Source organism: Podarcis bocagei, assembly GCF_964188305.1.
Source record: "Podarcis bocagei genome assembly, chromosome: 1".
Lineage (NCBI taxonomy): Eukaryota > Metazoa > Chordata > Lepidosauria > Squamata > Lacertidae > Podarcis > Podarcis bocagei.
Window position 1 is genome coordinate 9,355,331 of NC_138125.1, and position 18,706 is coordinate 9,374,036.

The following is an 18,706-nucleotide window of genomic DNA, read 5'->3' on the forward strand; positions in this document are numbered from 1 at the left end:
CGCGGGGAGGTGCTGAAAGGAAGAAAGGGAGAAGCGGGGAAAGGGCGGAGGACGCCCACCCTCCTTCTCCAAGCGCGCTCAGAGCTGCTGCGCTGGCAGGATTTCGCTCTTTGATTGGCAGAGGCTTGGCAGTGATGGGCAGGCGGCCTGCCATGGAAACCGAGGGGGCAGCCAATCTGGCGAGGCCAACAGCAGCAAATCAGAAGCTGGAAGGGAGATCGAGGGTGCGGTGTGTATGGGGGGGCGGTGGTGGAGGAAGCGGGGGCTTTCCCCTGTTTCCCCTCCCTCGCCCTCCCTCCTCCATTCACGCACAGGTCCCTCCCTCTTGCCAACTTGAGGCAGCCGCCGGAGCGCGGCGCAGTCTTTCTCCCAGCGCCCTAGCGCAGCGCGCGCGCGCGGCGGCCGCTGCTGCTGCTGCTGCTGCGAAAGGTTAGCCAAGCGAGCGCCTGAAGCGCGCAAAAGGAGGAGGAGGAGGGGAAGGAAGGGTAAGAGAGAGAGAGAGATGCTTTTTACCCCTTATCTGGAGGGCTGAAGAGAGAGAGAGAGAGAGAGAGAGAGAGAGAGAGAGCGCTGGCTTTCTGAACCCAGGAGAAAAGCGAAGAAGCGTGGCCTCCGCCAAAACCAGCGCCGCTGTTTGGAGAGGCGAGGCTCTGGGAGTCGCTTCCGACGCGTGGAAGAGTCGCTGCAACCCTGCAGCCCCATAACGAAGGGACGAGGCGCCTGGACCCGCGGTAGAGGCAGCCCAGCCCGAGGCGCGGAGAAGAGGCTCCTCGATTCGGCGTTCCCCGCGGATTGCGCGCAAGAGGTGACCCGGAGGAAGCGTGGTCGCCAGCAGCCCCAGCCATCCCTCTCGCCTGCCCTGGCCCCCTCGCCGGCCGCCTCCATGTTCCAGCTGCCCATCCTCAACTTCAGCCCTCAGCAAGTGGCCGGGGTGTGCGAGACCCTGGAGGAGAGCGGCGACGTGGAGCGCCTGGGGCGCTTCCTGTGGTCGTTGCCGGTGGCGCCGGCGGCTTGCGAGGCTCTCAACCGCAACGAGTCGGTGCTGCGCGCGCGCGCCATCGTGGCCTTCCACGCCGGCAACTACCGCGAGCTGTACCACATCCTGGAGAACCACAAGTTCCCCAAGGAGTCGCACGCCAAGCTGCAGGCGCTGTGGCTCGAGGCGCACTACCAGGAGGCCGAGAAGCTGCGCGGCCGCCCGCTGGGGCCGGTGGACAAGTACCGCGTGCGCAAGAAGTTCCCGCTGCCGCGCACCATCTGGGACGGCGAGCAGAAGACGCACTGCTTCAAGGAGCGCACGCGGCACCTGCTGCGAGAGTGGTACCTGCAGGACCCTTACCCAAACCCCAGCAAAAAGCGAGAGCTGGCCCAAGCCACCGGACTCACCCCCACGCAGGTGGGCAACTGGTTCAAAAACCGCAGGCAAAGGGACAGGGCCGCCGCCGCCAAGAACAGGTCGGTAGCGCACGGCGGGGATGGACCGAGGAGGAGGAGGAGGAGGAAGATATCGGGGGAGGGTGGCTGGCGGGGTGGCGACCGCGCCGCTATAGATACGCTCATACTCTTCCTAGTCTCTTGCGCGCACTCACGAGTTCTCCAAACACAGCTACGAAGACTGAGTTCCAGTTGCCCTCCTGGCGCTGTAGGAAAAGGAGATGTTCCTCTTATTTTTCCCCCACCCCCCGCTCGCCTGGCGATTTCTCCTTCTCGTGCCCCCACGTCCTCACCCCATTTTATTGGGTTAGTTGTTCCACTCCCAGGGGCCTCAAAGCGGACTAGCGCCCGCTTGGAATCCCCTTTGCAGCGACCGTCTCCGCTCCCAAATAGCGGGGAGGCGAGGGTGCGACTCCTGCTGCTCTCTTCCCCGGCCCGCGCTAGATTCACTTGGTTAGCTTCGTTTGCTGTCTTTGGGTATTAGCTTTTACGACCGAATCGAGATAGCAGCTAACGTAGGCAGGAGGCGGATACTCAGGCGAAAATTCATGTTCAGGTTTCCAGAATAGGACCCATTAAGCTGAAAGCGCTGCACAATAATCCCCCCTCCCTTTTAAGTAAGTTGAATTGGATCTGAATTCGTAGGGGGGAATCCGGGAAGTTGCTCCGTTGAAACAGATTGGGGGTTTTAAATTTCGCCTTAATGTGCCTGAAGACCGCATATGCAAAATGTGCTTAAAATCTCCCTATTCCACGGCCGCATTTACATTCACTTTGGAGCAAGTCCTCGCTAATCTCACCCTCCCAATTCAGTCCAAAGAGCAAGGACTTTGGAGGAAATTTGCAGTACAGTTTTATGCACCTTTACTCAGAAGTAAGTCATACTGAGTACAGTGAGGCTTGCTCCCTAGGTACAGCGTTTAGGGTTGTACTTTCCCCTGCTCGAATTTCCCACAGACCGGGTTTGTGGGAGGAGACAAGTAAGTCTGTGAGCTTCTTTTGTCCACCCGGATCCTAAGCCCGGAGCTGGGAAATGAGTTGCAAAACAAGTATTAAATTACCAATTTAGGATCAAGCCACATTGATACCAGCAGGGCGGACTGCTATTTAGAAACCAGATTTTCTGTAACCGATTTCCAGAGGAGCAGCCTTGATCGCCTTTTGCAGAATAAGCAACGCTGCAGCATTGTGGGACCTCCAAGACAAACTAATTAATTGTGGCATAAGCTTCCTTGAGCACCAGTCCACTTCATCAGAAGCACAAAGCATTATCCTGAGTTGCTGGTACATAGTTGGGTGGGGGGTTGTAAAAAAACTTGAGGCCAGGGAGATACGAGATGCAGAAATGTCATTTTACTTCCAAGTAAGTATGTTGAGGATCAGCCGGGCATTTACATCTGCCTACTTTTCTGCAGCATCCCTGTATCTGTAAAGGTGTATTGCTGTTGAGACTGTTGCATTCTGCAGTTTAATTAATGTATGGGACATCTTTTTTGAAATTAATTTATGAAATATATTTTTGGAAGGGAAGGAAACCAGGCAGGTTTGGAGAACTGCAAAATGGTTATTCAAACAATTAAAATTAAAGAAGGAAAGAAAGCAGGTACATGACATAGGATATAGGGTTTTTTCCTATTTTAAAAACTATTTTTTACTATTGTTATCTCCTCTAATAATTCATCTACAATTAAAGTTTTGGCTTTCATTTTTCTTTTAATTTCCTTTGACTATCCAGCACATCATCTCTGCTTGACTAACGGAAAAAATGCATTGCGTGTATGTATGAATGCATAGGTAGAGACCAGCTGATGGGTTTAAAATAAGCATATCTTAAAATACAATATCTATTTCACTACCGGGGGTTATCATTTAATACCATTATGCCATGCTTGCTGATACCCATCTATACAGATGGATATTTCTAATACTGTTAATGCTATCTGGTGCATAACCTCGTTAATGGCTCATTTAAAACAAGCATTTCCGTGGATCAAGCTGATTGCTCGCCAGTCCTAAATGCACGGGTAGCTACCTTAAAATCATGTTTATAAGAAGTTAGTCCCCTTTACCTCGAAAGAAGATATTCCCAAGTGTACATGGACACGGGACCACACTTAAGTGATTCTTTTTTAATATATGGCTTACTTTGAGTAATGAGTTTCGAATCAGTCTCTAAATGCATACAGCCACGAGCAGGCACTTTTAATTTAAAACCAGGAGCAACTCGGGAGCAAAGTGTTTGAGCAAAATACTTCTTCCCCTGTTGAGAAGTATGTGGGATGGCTATGCCATTCTCCTTTTAAGCAGCTGTCCGTTCGTCCATCCATTTTCTAAATCCAATTTGTAAAAGGACATCGACACACTGCTGTGTTTCAGTGCAAAGACACAACAGTAGTAAATGCCCGTATTCAACTGCAGCAAGACCCACTTCCAACAGAATTCAGAACGATTGTATCTTGAAAGATAAGGTTCTTAAAGCCTCTTTACCAGGGCAGTAGACAGCGGGATTGAACCTGTCAAATATTCAGTTGTGATTCATGCATATTTTAAGGTATATGCCATTCCTATGAAATTCACATCACCTTCCTTTCACCATTATCCTTTATCCCTCTCTAGGGTTATGGATACAGCCCATAATTTTAAAAAGATGCTCAATGTTGCCATTTAAGCGTAGAACAAAACTAGGACTTTTATTTAGCCAAACAGGGAGCTGGTTTAAGGACTGCCTGGGGAGCTTGACGTAAGGAATAAATAGGGAAAGTAAAAAAAGAAGCAGCCTAGCTTAGAATGGGAAAGGATTTCTGATGACAATTAGGTGCACTAATTAGCACGAATGACCTATATTTTGCAGGAGGCGTGTTTACGATTCCATTGTGCCAAAGTGCTTGAATGTAAACCAGTTTAGCCGCACGGACTTCAGTAGGATTCTTTCGGCTTAAATCCAATAGGATTCTTTCGGCTTAAGTCTGTGAATCCGACTAACAGAACAATCCCATACCCGACTTACCTAGGAGTAAATCCTGATTTCTGAGTAAACATAGATAGGCTTCCATCTTACAAAGTTTAAATGTGAGGGCGATGCACACCAATGTATAAATAACTTACAATGAGAGACACAGAAAGACAGAGGGTGGGAATTGCTGGGGGACAAGCAGTTTTTGCGATCCAGTCGAAGTATACATTCTTGAATCTATTCCTCAGTTACAACCGGTGAAGAAGAAAGAGAGTTTTGCAATATGCATGCAGCTATAATCCCCATGCATGTCTACTTGGAAGTAAATCTTTCTGAGCTCAGGTGCACACGGGATTGCAGCTGTAAAGAGATTCTTAAATTCAGGCAGGCCCACAAAAGCCAATGCGGCAAAACTGGAAATTAAAGGACTTTTATTTTAAGTGGGTTGCGGATTCTTCAACTGAGAGAAAGGCTAAGAGAGAAAAGGCAGAATATTTAGCAGATTGTGTTTAAAAACGGCCCTGCTGTTTGTTTTTTAAAAGTATTTTCCAAATCTACTCTGGATTGCTCGGAGCTAAAATTGGTTCTCATCTTAACATCCTTGAAAGCTTTGTTCAGAAAATACTATTCTTTGTTCTGTATTTTTGTGGATGTGTCATTTCTAAACAGTATTGACTCTTTATTTCATAAATGTTTATAAAATAAGGGCAGAGCAATAGTACACAAGAAAATATCATATTACAAAAACAAAATTTAAAACCCGATGTACTTGGGAGTGGATGTTCCATTTATACAATAAATACAAATAATGAATCCACAGTGAAAAAACACTGTTCTAAACTATCCTTGGTGGGAATCAGTTGTAGAACATTCCTTAATCTACTGGAGAGGAGCTGATTCCAATCCATAGTGCAATCTGCAAAAACTGCATTTCCTCCCCATTGTAGTGCAAGTGTGGTTAAATTTATTGGAACTGGGGGCGGCGGGGGGGGGGTGTGACACAATGTTTTGAAACACTTGTGGGGACCTCAGCCGCCTCAAATAAGTGACCCAAGATATATTTCTGCTAAAGGTTGCTTGAAAGCAGGTGTGTATAAAATTACTATTACGACATATAGTTTGCAGAAACAGAAACTGCTGCTTCGATGCCAAATTATTGGATCGTCCCCCATTAATGTATTTGTCTTAGGTTTGGTAGCTAAAAAGAGCCGTTTCTATAGACGAGGCTTAACCCTCGGTGCTTAGATTAACACAGTTCTTCGGTTCTTTGTTCTAAGAGATGTAGTCAGCCGTAACAATGAGCCTGGCTCCATAAAGAGGTGGAGGGATGATGATGATGATGATGATGATGATAGAATAACAACACTAATAACAGTAAAACAGCATATATCAAGCAGTTGCAATATTTCACATTTGTATTTTATTTCAGCTCTGTAACACCCATGTTTGCCCAAGGCAGGTTTAATTTTTAAAACGTGATTTTTAAAAGAGAGGAGGGGAAAACAATACAATCTTAAATATGTTCCTAGATGCTATTTTGTAGGATGTGTTCCACATGTGCGTGGAAGTATTTCTATCTTGAACTGGTCTTCCATGCCGATTCTACCCAGAGAGTGACTATTGTTAACTGGGTCCATGCGCTAAGTGTGTGTGCGCCTTTGCTTTTTTATATTAAAAAAGCTGTATGTGTGATGACTTCATCCATGTCGATAATACTACAGCAGCTATTGTGAGGCAGAACAAAACAAAAAACCACTAAAAATCTTCTCAAAATACATTGATTTCGCCTTTTTTGCTGCTCTACTTTGAACGTTGCTCTTTTTGTACTTTTTGCAGATATGCTCAAGGTAGAACTACCAAAAAGCATTATGTGTTGAGAACATTTGTTGTGGACTTCTGTTGTGTCTGACAATAACTGCTCTAGCAGACCTTTTGAACATCACTCAACCCTGTGACCCTTCCCTACTGAAAATTTCAGAAACTGAAATGAATCCATATATATATATATATATAGAGAGAGAGAGAGAGAGAGAGAGCCTTTGATTTATGTTTGAACATCACCTTCAAATTGTATGGGTTATTACACAAATGAAAACAATTACTCCCAATGAAAACAAAATGGGGGCCAAATAAAATGTAATTTACAAGGTCTGAGTGTATAAGTTGGCGGTATCATATAACATGGCATTGCAAGAAAAATAACAGTAGACATAATCGCATTTACAGAATCTGAAATAATATATGATGCAGAATGAGAAACACATTCTTGAAAAGAAACGTCATCCAGAATATTACGGATATATATTCATGATGATAATAATACAATTTGGAATGAGGGAAATGATTTAAAGGCACAAATGGCTAAATTAAAACTGCATGAGTGGATCAGCTGGCAAGAGTTTTAAAACCTTGCAGTGGATGCAAATGTAGGCTTGGTGAATTTGCAAAGTTTGCAGAATGAGGAAGAGTCACAGCTTGCTCCAGTTGACCTGCCACACCCCCAGCCCCTAAAGCAGGACAAATACCCCCTTGAGTTATACCAATGTGTTCCTCAAACTTCCTGCATTCAGGAGGAATTTCCACCCTGATCTGTCTGCTGAGGAACCTGTGTGCATTTGTCAGTGAACCCCTGGCCATTGCAGAAAGATCATGGCACGAGAAACACCCATCCCCTGTGCAAAGTGACCGACTGTTGCAGAATGCACACAACCCTTTTCTTTGGCTGTGCATTAAAGGGGAAAGTGGTGATACTCTTTCAGGGAAGCTTAGAATTGTAGAATTGCAAGGGACGCCGGGGGGGGGGGGAGTCATCTAGTCCAACCCCCTGCGGATGCAGGAATCAACTGGCTTGTCTGTTGTTCCTGAACCTTTCACTGAGGACCTCTGACAAATTTCTGGAGTGTCTTAGGGTTCCCCAGGGAGAGGGTTTGAAACCCGTGGAACCCTGCACCAAAGTTAGGTAAAGGTAAAGGAACCCCTGACCATTAGGTCCAGTTGTGACCGACTCTGGGGTTGCGGTGCTCATCTCGCTTTATTGGCCGAGGGAGCCGGCGTACAGCTTCTGGGTCATGTGGCCAGCATGACTAAGCCGCTTCTGGCAAACCAGAGCAGTGCACGCAAACGCCGTTTACCTTCCCGCTAGAGTGATACCTATTTATCTACTTGCACTTTGATGTGCTTTCGAACTGCTAGGTTAGCAGGAGCAGGGACCAAGCAAGGGGAACTCACCCCATCGGGGGATTCAAACCACTGACCTTCTGATCGGCAAGTCCTAGGTTCTGTGGTTCAACCCACAGCGCCACCCGCATGCCTGGGGTTCCATGTCTTTAGAACAACCAGTTCAGGATTCAGTTCAGGATTGGCCTGGGGCTGATGGAAGATGGTCTCAGGTTAGGGTCGCAGGTTAGCCACCCTTGGTGCAATTGTTACTGTAATCCTGTACTTATTTACTTGGGAGTAAGCTCCATTGAACTCAGTGGGACCTTCTGCTGAGTAGACAGCTAGCAGGGATCAGCAAACCTTTTTCAGCAGGGGGCCGGTCCACTGTCCCTCAGAGCTCACCCCGTTACGGGGATTCGAACCGCCGACCTTCTGATCGGCAAGTCCTAGGCTCTGTGGTTTAACCCACAGCGCCACCCGCGTCCCTGCACCAAAGTTACACTGAAGTTATTTGTACATGCACGTGAAGTCATTCTATGACTGGCCATTTTAAATTGTGGAAGTGGCCATGGCTAGGATAGCTGATGGGGAAGAGTAAGACACTGGCTACTGCAGCATCAGAATAGGTGGTTAACAAGTGGATAGATGGATGGAGTTGGGAGCCAGTAGGACCCAGCTGAATTTGGCAAAAGCAGTGGTTAGGAGCCTTGAAGGTGATATGATGTTGCTAATAATAATAATAATAATTTTATTTATATCCCACCCTCCCCAGCCAAAGCTGGGCTCAGAGCGGCTAACAACAGTAAAAATAGCACAGTTTACATAAAATCATAATCATTTAATTGAAATACATTCTAAAATCAATTCATTCCAAAATCAATTCAGAGTCAAATTAATGGCAACCATTGGGCTAGAGTTCTATGAGGATTACCAAAGGAGGGGATCAGACTGTGCCTCAGCCAAAGGCCTGGTGGAACAGCTCTGTCTTGCAGGCCCTGTGGAAAGATGTCAAGTCCCGCAGGGCCCTAGTCTCTTGTGATAGAGAGTTCCACCAGATCGGGGCCACGGCCGAAAAAGCCCTGCTGATAGGGCCAATTGGGCATACTCATTTCTCTATACCTCTATAATCTCTGATTGAAGCAGGTTCATGAAGAAACACAAAAATCCAAAGGAAAGCAAATATTTAGGGCAGGGGTGGCTAGTCTGTGGCACTCCATATATTGCCAGACTCCTTTCATCCCCTGCCAATGGTCAGGGATGATGGGACTTGTAGTCCAATAACATCAGGAGGGCATCAGGTTCCCCCACCATAAAGGAAAGATAGAGTGATTTCTGAGGAGACAAAATGTGTCTTACACTGTTAGGTTGTAAGGATTTTTTTAAAATTTCCTTTGCAGTAGCTGAGTAGGTGAACAGGAAAATTACATCTTTAAGTAAGCTTTTGCCTTCTCTCACCGTCCAATGAATGACAAAGGGGGGTACAGATTCCAAGATAAGCTTTTGTCCTTTGGGGAAATAGCATGCATTGAACTAATAGGGAACAGAGTGGCTTGGTTAAAGTGACATGGTTAAAGTGAAAGTTTTTTTTAAGCGGGGGGTGGTGGTGTTCGGGGATATGGTCACATCATTGTTGTGTACCTTTCTGATACTCTATGGCCAAGCCATCCCACTGGGAATACTAAGGGTAGTACTTCTTTATGCAGTGCATAATTAATCTGTGGAACTCATTGACACAAGGCACAGAGAATATGCTTTACTTTAAAAGAGTATTAGACAAATTCATGGAGGGTAGGTGTATCATTTGTTATTAATCATACAGTAATGCTATGATTAGAGTGGCTGGGGAAACCCAGCCAGATGGGCAGGGTATAATAATAATAATAATAATAATAATAATAATAATAATGTCAAGGTCTAAATGATGTAGATATCTGAAATACTGCTTCCCTCCCTACAAACCCACTCATTTATTAACATCAACAGAGCAGGTCTTCTTGGTATTATTATTATTATTATTATTAAAATTTGTATACCGCCCTGTGACCGCAGACCTCAAGCTAAAATCACAATATAAAAAACATAAAATGCATAATAAAAGCAAAAACAAGAACAACCCAGTAATCCCCTGCCTCCACAACACATTTTTAAAGGTTATTGGATGTCAATCAACCAAAGGCCTGGTCAAAGAGGAACATTTTTGCCTGGCACCTAAAGATATATAATGAAGGCTCAGGCCAAACCTTCCTGGGGAGAGTATCCCACAGATGGGGAGCCACTGCAGAAAAGGCCCCATTGGAAGCTCCACTGCCCTCAGAGGTTTGAGTGGTGGTGCTCTGGGAGAGAGCATTCTCTGCAGCAGCTCCTAAGTGGAGGAATTTCCTCCCCACGATTGCACTCAGGTCCCAATTGTGAGCTTTGTTGGCCATCGGGAGAACAGAATGCTGGACTGGAAGGCCCTTTGTCCTGGTCCAGCTATTTCTGTGTTCTTGTGGCTCATTAAAACGATTTATTAGTTCTTAAGTCTGCCTGGGCTTTTGCGAAATCAGAGAACCACTCTCCCTGTATGGATATGAGACCCCCACACCCTGCAATGTGCTGAGAGCAGCTGGGAAGTCCTAGTTCATGGGTAGGCAAACTAAGGCCCAGGGGCTGGATCTGGCCCAATCGCCTTCTAAATCCGGCCCACGGACGGTCCAGGAATCAGCGTGTTTTACATGAGTAGAATGTGTGCTTTTATTTAAAATGCATCTCTGGGTTATTTGTGGGGCATAGGAATACATTCATTATTATTTTTTTCAAAATACAGTCCGGCCCCCCACAAGGGCTGAGGGACAGTGAACCAGCCCCTTGCTGGAAAGGTCTGCTGACCCCTGTCCTCGTTCACTGAGAGCCAGTGTGGTGTAGTGGTTAAGAGCGGTAGTCTCGTAATCTGGTGAACTGGGTTCGCTTCCCTGCTCCTCCACCTGCAGCTGCTGGGTGACCTTGGGCCAGTCACACTTCTCTGAAGTCTCTCAGCCCCACTCACCTCACAGAGTGTTTGTTGTGGGGGAGGAAGGGAAAGGAGATTGTTAGCCACTTTGAGACTCCTTTGGGTAGTGATAAAGCGGGATATCAAATCCAAACTCCTCCTCCTCCTCTTCTTCTTCATTGCCCTCTCCATGCAGGCATGGAGAAGCATGGTGTCTGATGATGCAAACACGACTACTATGGTGTGTGTTTTTGGCTAACAGAATCAGAATAGTTAAGAGCTGGAGAAGTGGTAGGTTGCAATTCCTGAGGCAGTGGCAGAGCTTATGATTGCGTTTCCACCTTTTGATAAGACGAAGAGGACTGTAGGGTTAGCACAGGGGTGCAAGCAACATTAGAAGAGCCTAGTGGTGCATCCAGTCCACCATCACGTTCTCACAGTAGCCTATCAGATGCCTCTGGGAAGCCCACAAACAAGACCTTAGTGCAACAGTGCAATTCAGCCCCGACACTGAGGTCCAGCTCCGAGGCCCTTCTGGCGTTTCCCTCATTGCGAGAAGTGAGGTTACAGGGAACCAGGCAGAGGGCCTTAACGGTGGTGGCACCCACCCTGTGGAACGCCCTCCCAGCCAATGTCAAGGGGAAAAACAACTGTCTGAATTTCAGAAGACATCTGAAGGCAGCCCTGTTAGGGAAGTTTTTGATGTTTGATGTTTGATTGTGTTTTTAATATTCTGTTGGGATGCAGGTGGTGCTGTGGTGTAAACCACTGAGCCTTGGGCTTGCCGATCGGAAGGTCGGTGGTTCGAATCCCCGCGATGGGGTGAGCTCCTATTGTTCTCCTGCCAACCTAGCAGTTCGAAAGCACGTCAAAATGCAAGTAGATAAATAGGTACCACTCTGGGGGGGAGGTAAACAGCGTTTCCATGTAGTGCTCTGGTTTTGCCAGAAGCGGCTTAGGCATGCTGACCACATGACTCAGAAAAACTGTCTGCGGACAAACGTCAGCTCCCTCGGCCAGTAAAGCGAGATGAGCGCCGCAACCCCAGAGTTGTTCGTGACTGGACTTAATTGTAAGGGGTTCTTTACCGTTAATATCCTGTTGGAAGCTGCCCAGAGTGGCTGGGTAAACCCAGCCAGTTGGGCAGGGTATAAATAAATTATTATTATTATTATTATTATTATTATTATTATTATTATTATTACTACTATTACTACTGCTAATATTACTACTATTTGGTTTAGAGGCATACTGCGTTCAGCAGTGGACGCAGAACAGAGCCATCATGACTTGTAGCCATTGGTAGCCTTATTAGAGGAGATTACTTATTTTAAAGGCATCAAAGTTAGTGAACATCACTGCCACTTTGTGCAGTGCAGATTCCATAGTTTAACTGTGCTGTGTGGAGAACCCCTTTCTTTTTTCTGTCCTGAATCTTCCAGCATTCAGCTTCATCGGAGTTCTCGGTTTTTCTGAAACGCCATGCATAAATTTCATACACTTCTTGCCTTCTACTAGGCTTTTCTCTAATCTGAGAAGTCCCAAATGTTGCCATCTTTCCCAATAGGCAAGTTGTCCCATCCCCTCGATCCCGTTACCCTTTCCAGCTCTACAACAGGGGTGCCAACTTGAATAAAATATTGGGGGTGCCAGGTAAGCCCTGCCCCAGGTAAGCCCTGGACCCAGGCTGTTTAGGGCTTTAAAGGTCAGCACCAACACTTTGGTTTGTGCTTTGAAACGTACCGTTTTCCAAATGCAGTCACACCACAGATTTGTAGAGGAAAGCATAGGCTGGAATGCAGGTGAGACCTTGGGCTGCTCAAGGTGAGAAGAAGCACAATGAGTGACCACAAAGGGAAAGAGGTGTGTTCATCTCTGCCAAAGAGACAGGGGTTCTCATTAATATGGTCTGCTAGGGGTGTGTGTGTGTTTAATACTATAGTCTATTGCAATCATTTAATTAAAAAAAATCATTGTGTCATTGTTTTACTTATGGCTGTATTTTGACAATAATAACAAACATAATGGATTGCGTCCCGTGTTAACCCGACTCAGAGTAGATCCACTGCAAATAATGAACTTATGCCCATTGTGTTCAGTGGATCTGTTCTGAGTAGGATTTAGTTGGGAACATCACCATCATCATCATCATCATATAGATTGCGAATCTCCTTGGGAAAGAGCAGCTTGCAAATTTTTAGAAATTTTAAGTGTACTTGAAGCGGAGAGAATCAATGGAGTGCAGCTCATACCTAAATGCAGAAAGCATTATATATCCAAATGTATTACCGCCTTAATAATAATGATAATAATTTTATTATTTATACCTTGCCCAAGCCCATCTGGCTGGATTAAATACGCACCACCAGAAAAAAACATCAAATTTAGAAAACAAGTGTCTGGCGCTCACTGGCCCTCCTTAGCCCAAAGGTCAGCATTGTTCCTCTCCCCTCTAGAAATATGAATGCACATTGCCCGGAAGCAGGAGGCTGCGTCTCGGTGCTGAGGACCCCTGGCTAGGTGGCTCAGGGATGGGCATCGGGGGTGCAGTGGGTGGGCCCGGAGACAGAGGTGGGGGTGTTCCGGAAGGAGGGAGGGGGCAGCCCTTGGTTATTTCCGCTGCCTCCCCAAAGTGACGGCTCCCTCTCGCTTCTCCCGCCGCAGGCTCCAGCAGCAAGTCTTGTCGTCGCAAGGCGCAGGGAGGTCGCTGCCGTCGGAGGAAGAGAGCGCCGGAGAGCCCCTCCTGGGCGCCGCCGCCAGCCCCGCCGCCAGCCTCTCCAGCAAAGCCGCCGCCTCCTCGGCCATCTCCATCACTTCCAGCGACAGCGAATGTGATCTGTGAGAAGGAAGAAGAGGGGGAGAGCAGGAGGAGGAAGGACTGACGGACGGACGGGGCGGCCGGGCGCGCGGGAGAGCCGAGGGCGCAGCAGCAGCAGCAGCGGTGGCACAGACGCCTCCAGCCAAACACTCCTCGCCAGCCAGTGCCTGTCTGCCTGCCTGCCTTGCCCGCCTTCACGGCTTCCTGCGCCGCTTTGCCTTGTCCGCAATCCCGGGCCCGACGGTTGGTGGCGGGCCTGCGGAGCAGCCGGAGTCTCCAAGGACCGTCCAGCCCGTCTGAAAAGCAGGACGCGAAAACGCTCGGAGAGACTCCGCTGACGCTTGTTCCTCCCAGCGGCGTCTTCGCCGCCTTCCATCCTTCAGCCAGGATCTGCTGTAAAGATGCCTCAAAAGTCACACACGCGCGCAGAGGGAGAAAGAGAGACTCCAAACCTAGAGGGAGGAGGATAGAAATTGCAGCTCCGTCGCCTGCCGCAAATCCTAATTCCTCCCTCTGGGGATTTCCAGCTGAAAAGTTGCTGGTGGTTGTTTTTCGGAGGTTGTTTTTGGTTTGGTTTGTTAGTTCGCTTTTATTTTTAAAAGGTTTTTTTTTATACATATACATATATATAAATATAAATATAAATATTCTATATAATGTTTATTGACTTATTTAAAGAATTGCTCTGTGGGTAGATTGTTTTATTTGATTATCATAATTGCTATTATTAATTATTATTAATATTATTATTATAATTATTGTTTGAGGCTTGATGCCTGCGTGCGCTGGTGATTTAATTTCCTTTTTCTCCCCGTGGAGCATGTGCAGCAGGACCAGGGATTGTAGGGGGAGGGGGCAGCCAAATCACAACAAACAGACCAAGAAACGAACAATTCCAGTGTAATAAAATAATAGGTGAGCGAAACTGAGATTCTTTCTTTCCCTTCCTTGACTTAAAATGCTTTTTAAACCAGGAGAAGAGTTGGAAGCGCTTTGTTTGCATGGATCTGGGGTCTAAACAAAGTCCACAGAGAGCACCTGGATGTGGATTTAAAAGAAAAGAAGTGAATTTAAAACCAAGCGTGATTTCGAGAAAACCAGAGGCGGCCCATTCTATCCACGTTCTTGAGCAACGCTTATTCATTTTCGTTGGTGCGCAAAAAAAGAACGCCCCTTATTGCGCTTGTGGGTTCAGCACCAAGGAGGTTTTCCCGTCTTGGAGTAAAGCAGTTTTGAGAGACAAACCGAGCCAAAGGAAGGAGGGTAGGGAGAGAGAAGGGAGCGTTTCGGTAAAAGAAGACAAAAGTCAGGAAAATCTTTGGGCCTTGGAAGAGAAAACAAGGCAGCAGTCTGTCCTATCCAGACTTAGGAGTAGCTATTTTATTAACTGCATTGCAATGCCGTCCAATAACCGAAGGTTTCCGAACCAGTTACGTACTCTTTTTTTTTTAAGCAATTAAAATAGCAGCATAATGCAGTGAGGGGTAAGCCCTGATAAACTCAACGGGTCTACTAGGATCGCAGTGCACAGCTGCTCTTTGCAGAAACTAGAGGTTAGGTCGGAGCTGCAAAGATGGCATCTTTGCCTTTTCTGGCTTCTGAATTAAGCCCTGTTTGTACGCACAGCGGGCTAATGCAAGAGGGGGGGGGGGGAAATATTGCAGCCATCTGGGTAACGCAAGATGTAGCTCCCGTGTCCTTTCAATATGGAAAATAGGGCAGATTTTCAACAGTGCTTACTTTAAAGTAAAAGTATCCCGGGGATAACTTGCAGTTGACAGAGGATAAATTGGGCACCACACACCCACGATCCATCCTTTGAGTATGGCTTTATGAGCATAAACTTGGCGCGCTTAAAAAAATGCTATTAACCTTCAACATACCAATTTTATCTCCTTATGCCAGAGCGATCCTGTGCAAAGTGATGCATCGGATCAATGGCGTTCTGCGCGCTAATGCTATACACAGGATGGGGCGGAATAAATTTGCAACCCTACAGAATACTGACACACTTTCCTGAACACTTATTTGTAAATGTGTGCAGAACTGGGCTGCACCGCTGGGAAAGGAGCCAGCATTTAAGTTTGGGGGGGCAGACTCCGTGTTCTGGGGAGCAGGCTTCGTGTTGTGGGTACAGAACCTCAGTTAAAGTATTTTTATTTATTTGATCTTGATTGGCTACGCCCATGGACCTTTCCCTTTTTAACACCAACAGCTTTTTGTAAGGTGCAATGCAACCCGGCTTAGCTTTTGGGTCCCGAGTTAATGTTGGAAAGCAAGTTGCAACCGATTGCAACAGGGTACTTTTGTTATTACATCAACACCCCGCGTTTCTTCTGTTGTGGAACCTGAAGGCTGTTCCCGCGGGAGTCCCCGAGTGGTCTCCCATCCAGGCCCTAACCAAATCCAGTCCTGCTTAGCTTCGCGTTGCATCCTGCACCGCCGCGACCTTCTTGCGCCAAGACGGATGGGGAGCCCTTGTTTACCTTTCACGAGCAGCTAAAAACAGGGAGCTCGTTGCACTGCTAGATCTCAAGCTCCGAAGCAGCCACACAACTCGATGTGTGGAGGCAGAGGGCACCTTGGCCGCCCGGTTCCCCCCAAATTTTGGGTGGAATATAGCAGGATTCCGGGCGCTTTACCCGCTTAATTTTCTTCGCCGCGCGCTCGCTCCCTGACTCGGGTTTGCAGAGAAAGCCCGCGCCGAGAGGCAGCTAAGCTCCTTGCGCGCGTCCCCCCCTCCGCCAGCCCAGAGGATTTCACAATATTATACAATTTGAACGCTGATCTTTTAAATCACTTGAGCTGTGCTTTTTTCGGTCTCGCGTTTTGTCCTCGGGGACTCGGCTACCCGAATAAGCTGATTGCTTGCTTGGCTTGGCTTCTTTGCGGCGGGAGAAGGAAAGGGAGCGCGCAGGGGAACCTGCCCGAGTCGTCCCTCCCTCTCTCCTCCCCCTCCCGCCTGCGTCGCCCCCCGTTTCTCCCCGCCGCCTGGCGAATTCCTAGAAGCCAAGCGCCGAGCCGGAGGCGGTCGCGGCTCGCGCGCGCTGCCTTCGCTCACAGCGCCTTCAGGGCCGGACCAAGACATTTTGCTTCCTGATGCGCAGCGCAAAGAGAGCGCGAGAGAGCGCGCCGGGCAAGGGCGCTTGCAACCAGTGCAAGGCGTCTATGCGTGGGTGGTGGGGGTCATGTTATTTTGGCACCTACCGCAGAGACTTCGACGACGCACGTGGTGGTTTTTTTTTGCTCCTCGCTGGCAGCAAAAACCCAACAAGAATGCATTAAAGGGAGCCGCAACTAAAACGTTGGTGCCCTTTCATTCCCTCGCTCCAAACCAGCTGCCTAAGGCAGACGCATGCCTAAGAAAATATACATCAGTCACGGATGCTTTTGTTGAGTTTCCTGCATAGCAGGGGGTTGGACTGGAAAGCCCCTGGGGGTCCCACCCAGCTCTACAATTCTTTGATTCTATAGGGTGCCTTGTAACGAGTCAGAACAACGCTTCACCTGACATTGGTTCATCTCCGCCAATATTGTCTATACGGACTGGCAGCGGCACTGCAGGGTTTCAGGCAGGAGTCTCCCCAAGCCCGAGCTGGAGATGACGTTGAGCAGGCATCCCCAAACTCGGCCCTCCAGCTGTTTTGGGACTACAACTCCCATCATCCCCTAGCTAACAGGACCAGTGGTCAGGGATGATGGGAGTTGTAGTCCCAAAACAGCTGGAGGGCCGAGTTTGGGGATGCCTGACGTTGAGGGTTGAAGTTGGGACCTTTTGAAGGCAGCCCTGTTTAGGGAAGCTTTTAATGTTTAACGGACTCTTGTATTTTAATATTTTGTTGGGAGCCGTCCAGAGTGGCTGGGGAAACCCAGCCAGATGGGCGGGGCATAAGTAATAAATTATTATTATTATTATTATTATTATTATTATTATTATTATTATTATTATTATTATTATTATTATTATTATTATTATTTCTGCTTGCGGGGCAGACGCTCCGCCGCTCAGCCGTCGATTCCCTCCTTGCGCTGCGCTCCTTGGCTGCTTTCTTTTTCTTATTATTTTTTATAATAATAATAAAAGAAATAAGAAAAATAAGAAAAGAAAACAAAACAGGAAGGAAGGAAGGACGAATGAACCATTGAACAGACACTTACTTGCCTTACTGGTTATTACGGCGCCACTTGCTTCCGAGTGAACAGGACTGAGGTGCATAATAACATTTTACTCCTCAGTAACAACACGCCCTGTTTCCGGGGGAATCAGGATTTGGTGTAAACCTCCATTTTAATCATCTCTTTCTTGCCTTAAGAAACATCCCATTTTCTCCAGTTTGGTACTGGAGACCCAAACAGCGACGAGATACCGGTTGGGTGTGTATGGAGGAGATACGCGCGTTCACGTTGCATTAAGCCCGCACTGCAGTTTGGTTGAGTACAGCTCCTCCCGGTGCCCCGCCATTAACGTGATTTAAATAGCGTGAAGGATTAATGCCGATAAAATAATAGAAGTTTGAGGAGGGGAGGGCGCGCGCTGCGAACAGAAGGGAGAAAGGGATCTCCGTTAATTAGAATACCCTGTTTAATTAAAGGAGTGGGACATGCTGACGGCCCAGATCCAATAAAAATTTACCAAGAAGCGCTTGGGGTGCAGTAGGATTCCATGCATGTTTACTGGGGAGTAAGTCCCACTGAGTTCAATGGAGACTTTCTCCTAAGTAAATGCATCTTGAATTGCAGCCTCACTGCCCATCTCCATACATGTTTACTCGGGAGTAAGTCTCCCTGAGCTCAACTTGGGGCTTACTGCCGGTTAAGTGTGTATCTCAATAACAGCAGGAGGAAGATGGTCAGAAAAGTCAGACCATGCAAATGGAAAACCAAATCACTGATTTTTTTATTTTTAATTTTTTTTTGGGGGGGTGTCCACTCTAAAATGGTAACTAAAAAGCTTCTCGGGTTGGTACCTTATTTTGGAGCAACCCTCCCTATCCGATTAGGGTGCAGCCTTCATTCATCAGTTTGCAGCCTGTGATTTTTAACATAATTCATAAAAGAAAAACGAACCAGTATATTCCTAGGCTTTAGGAAGTTCTTAAAATAGCTGGCAGAGCAATCTTTTAGCTCATGGATAGGCAAATTAAGGCCCGGGGGCCGGATCTGGTCCAACTGCCTTCTTAATCCGGCCGCGGACGGTCCAAGAATCAGTATGTTTTTACATGAGTAGAATGTGTCCCTTTATTTAAAATGCATCTCTGGGTTGTTTGTGGGGCCTGCCAGGTGTCTTTACAAGAGTAGAATGTGTGCTTTTATTTAAATTGCATCTCTGGGTTATTTGTGGGGCATAGGAATTCGTTCATTATTAATTTTTTCA

At 47.1% G+C, this 18,706-nt stretch overlaps 1 protein-coding gene across 2 annotated transcripts; it reads left to right on the plus strand.

The window, feature by feature from the left end:
* The first annotated feature begins 331 nt into the window (after positions 1-331).
* Positions 332-14,412, plus strand: SIX6 (SIX homeobox 6). 2 transcript variants are annotated; one of them, XM_081194531.1, is made up of 2 exons: positions 332-1,455; positions 13,179-14,412. In XM_081194531.1, exons 1-2 carry the CDS (start codon positions 884-886, stop codon positions 13,354-13,356), a joined length of 750 nt encoding a protein of 249 aa, XP_081050657.1. In that variant the 5' UTR covers positions 332-883; the 3' UTR covers positions 13,357-14,412. The 2 variants fall into 2 exon arrangements, with proteins under 2 accessions (XP_081050657.1, XP_081050658.1); XM_081194532.1 differs by having other exon boundaries at positions 332-1,396.
* Positions 14,413-18,706: the final 4,294 nt, after the last annotated feature.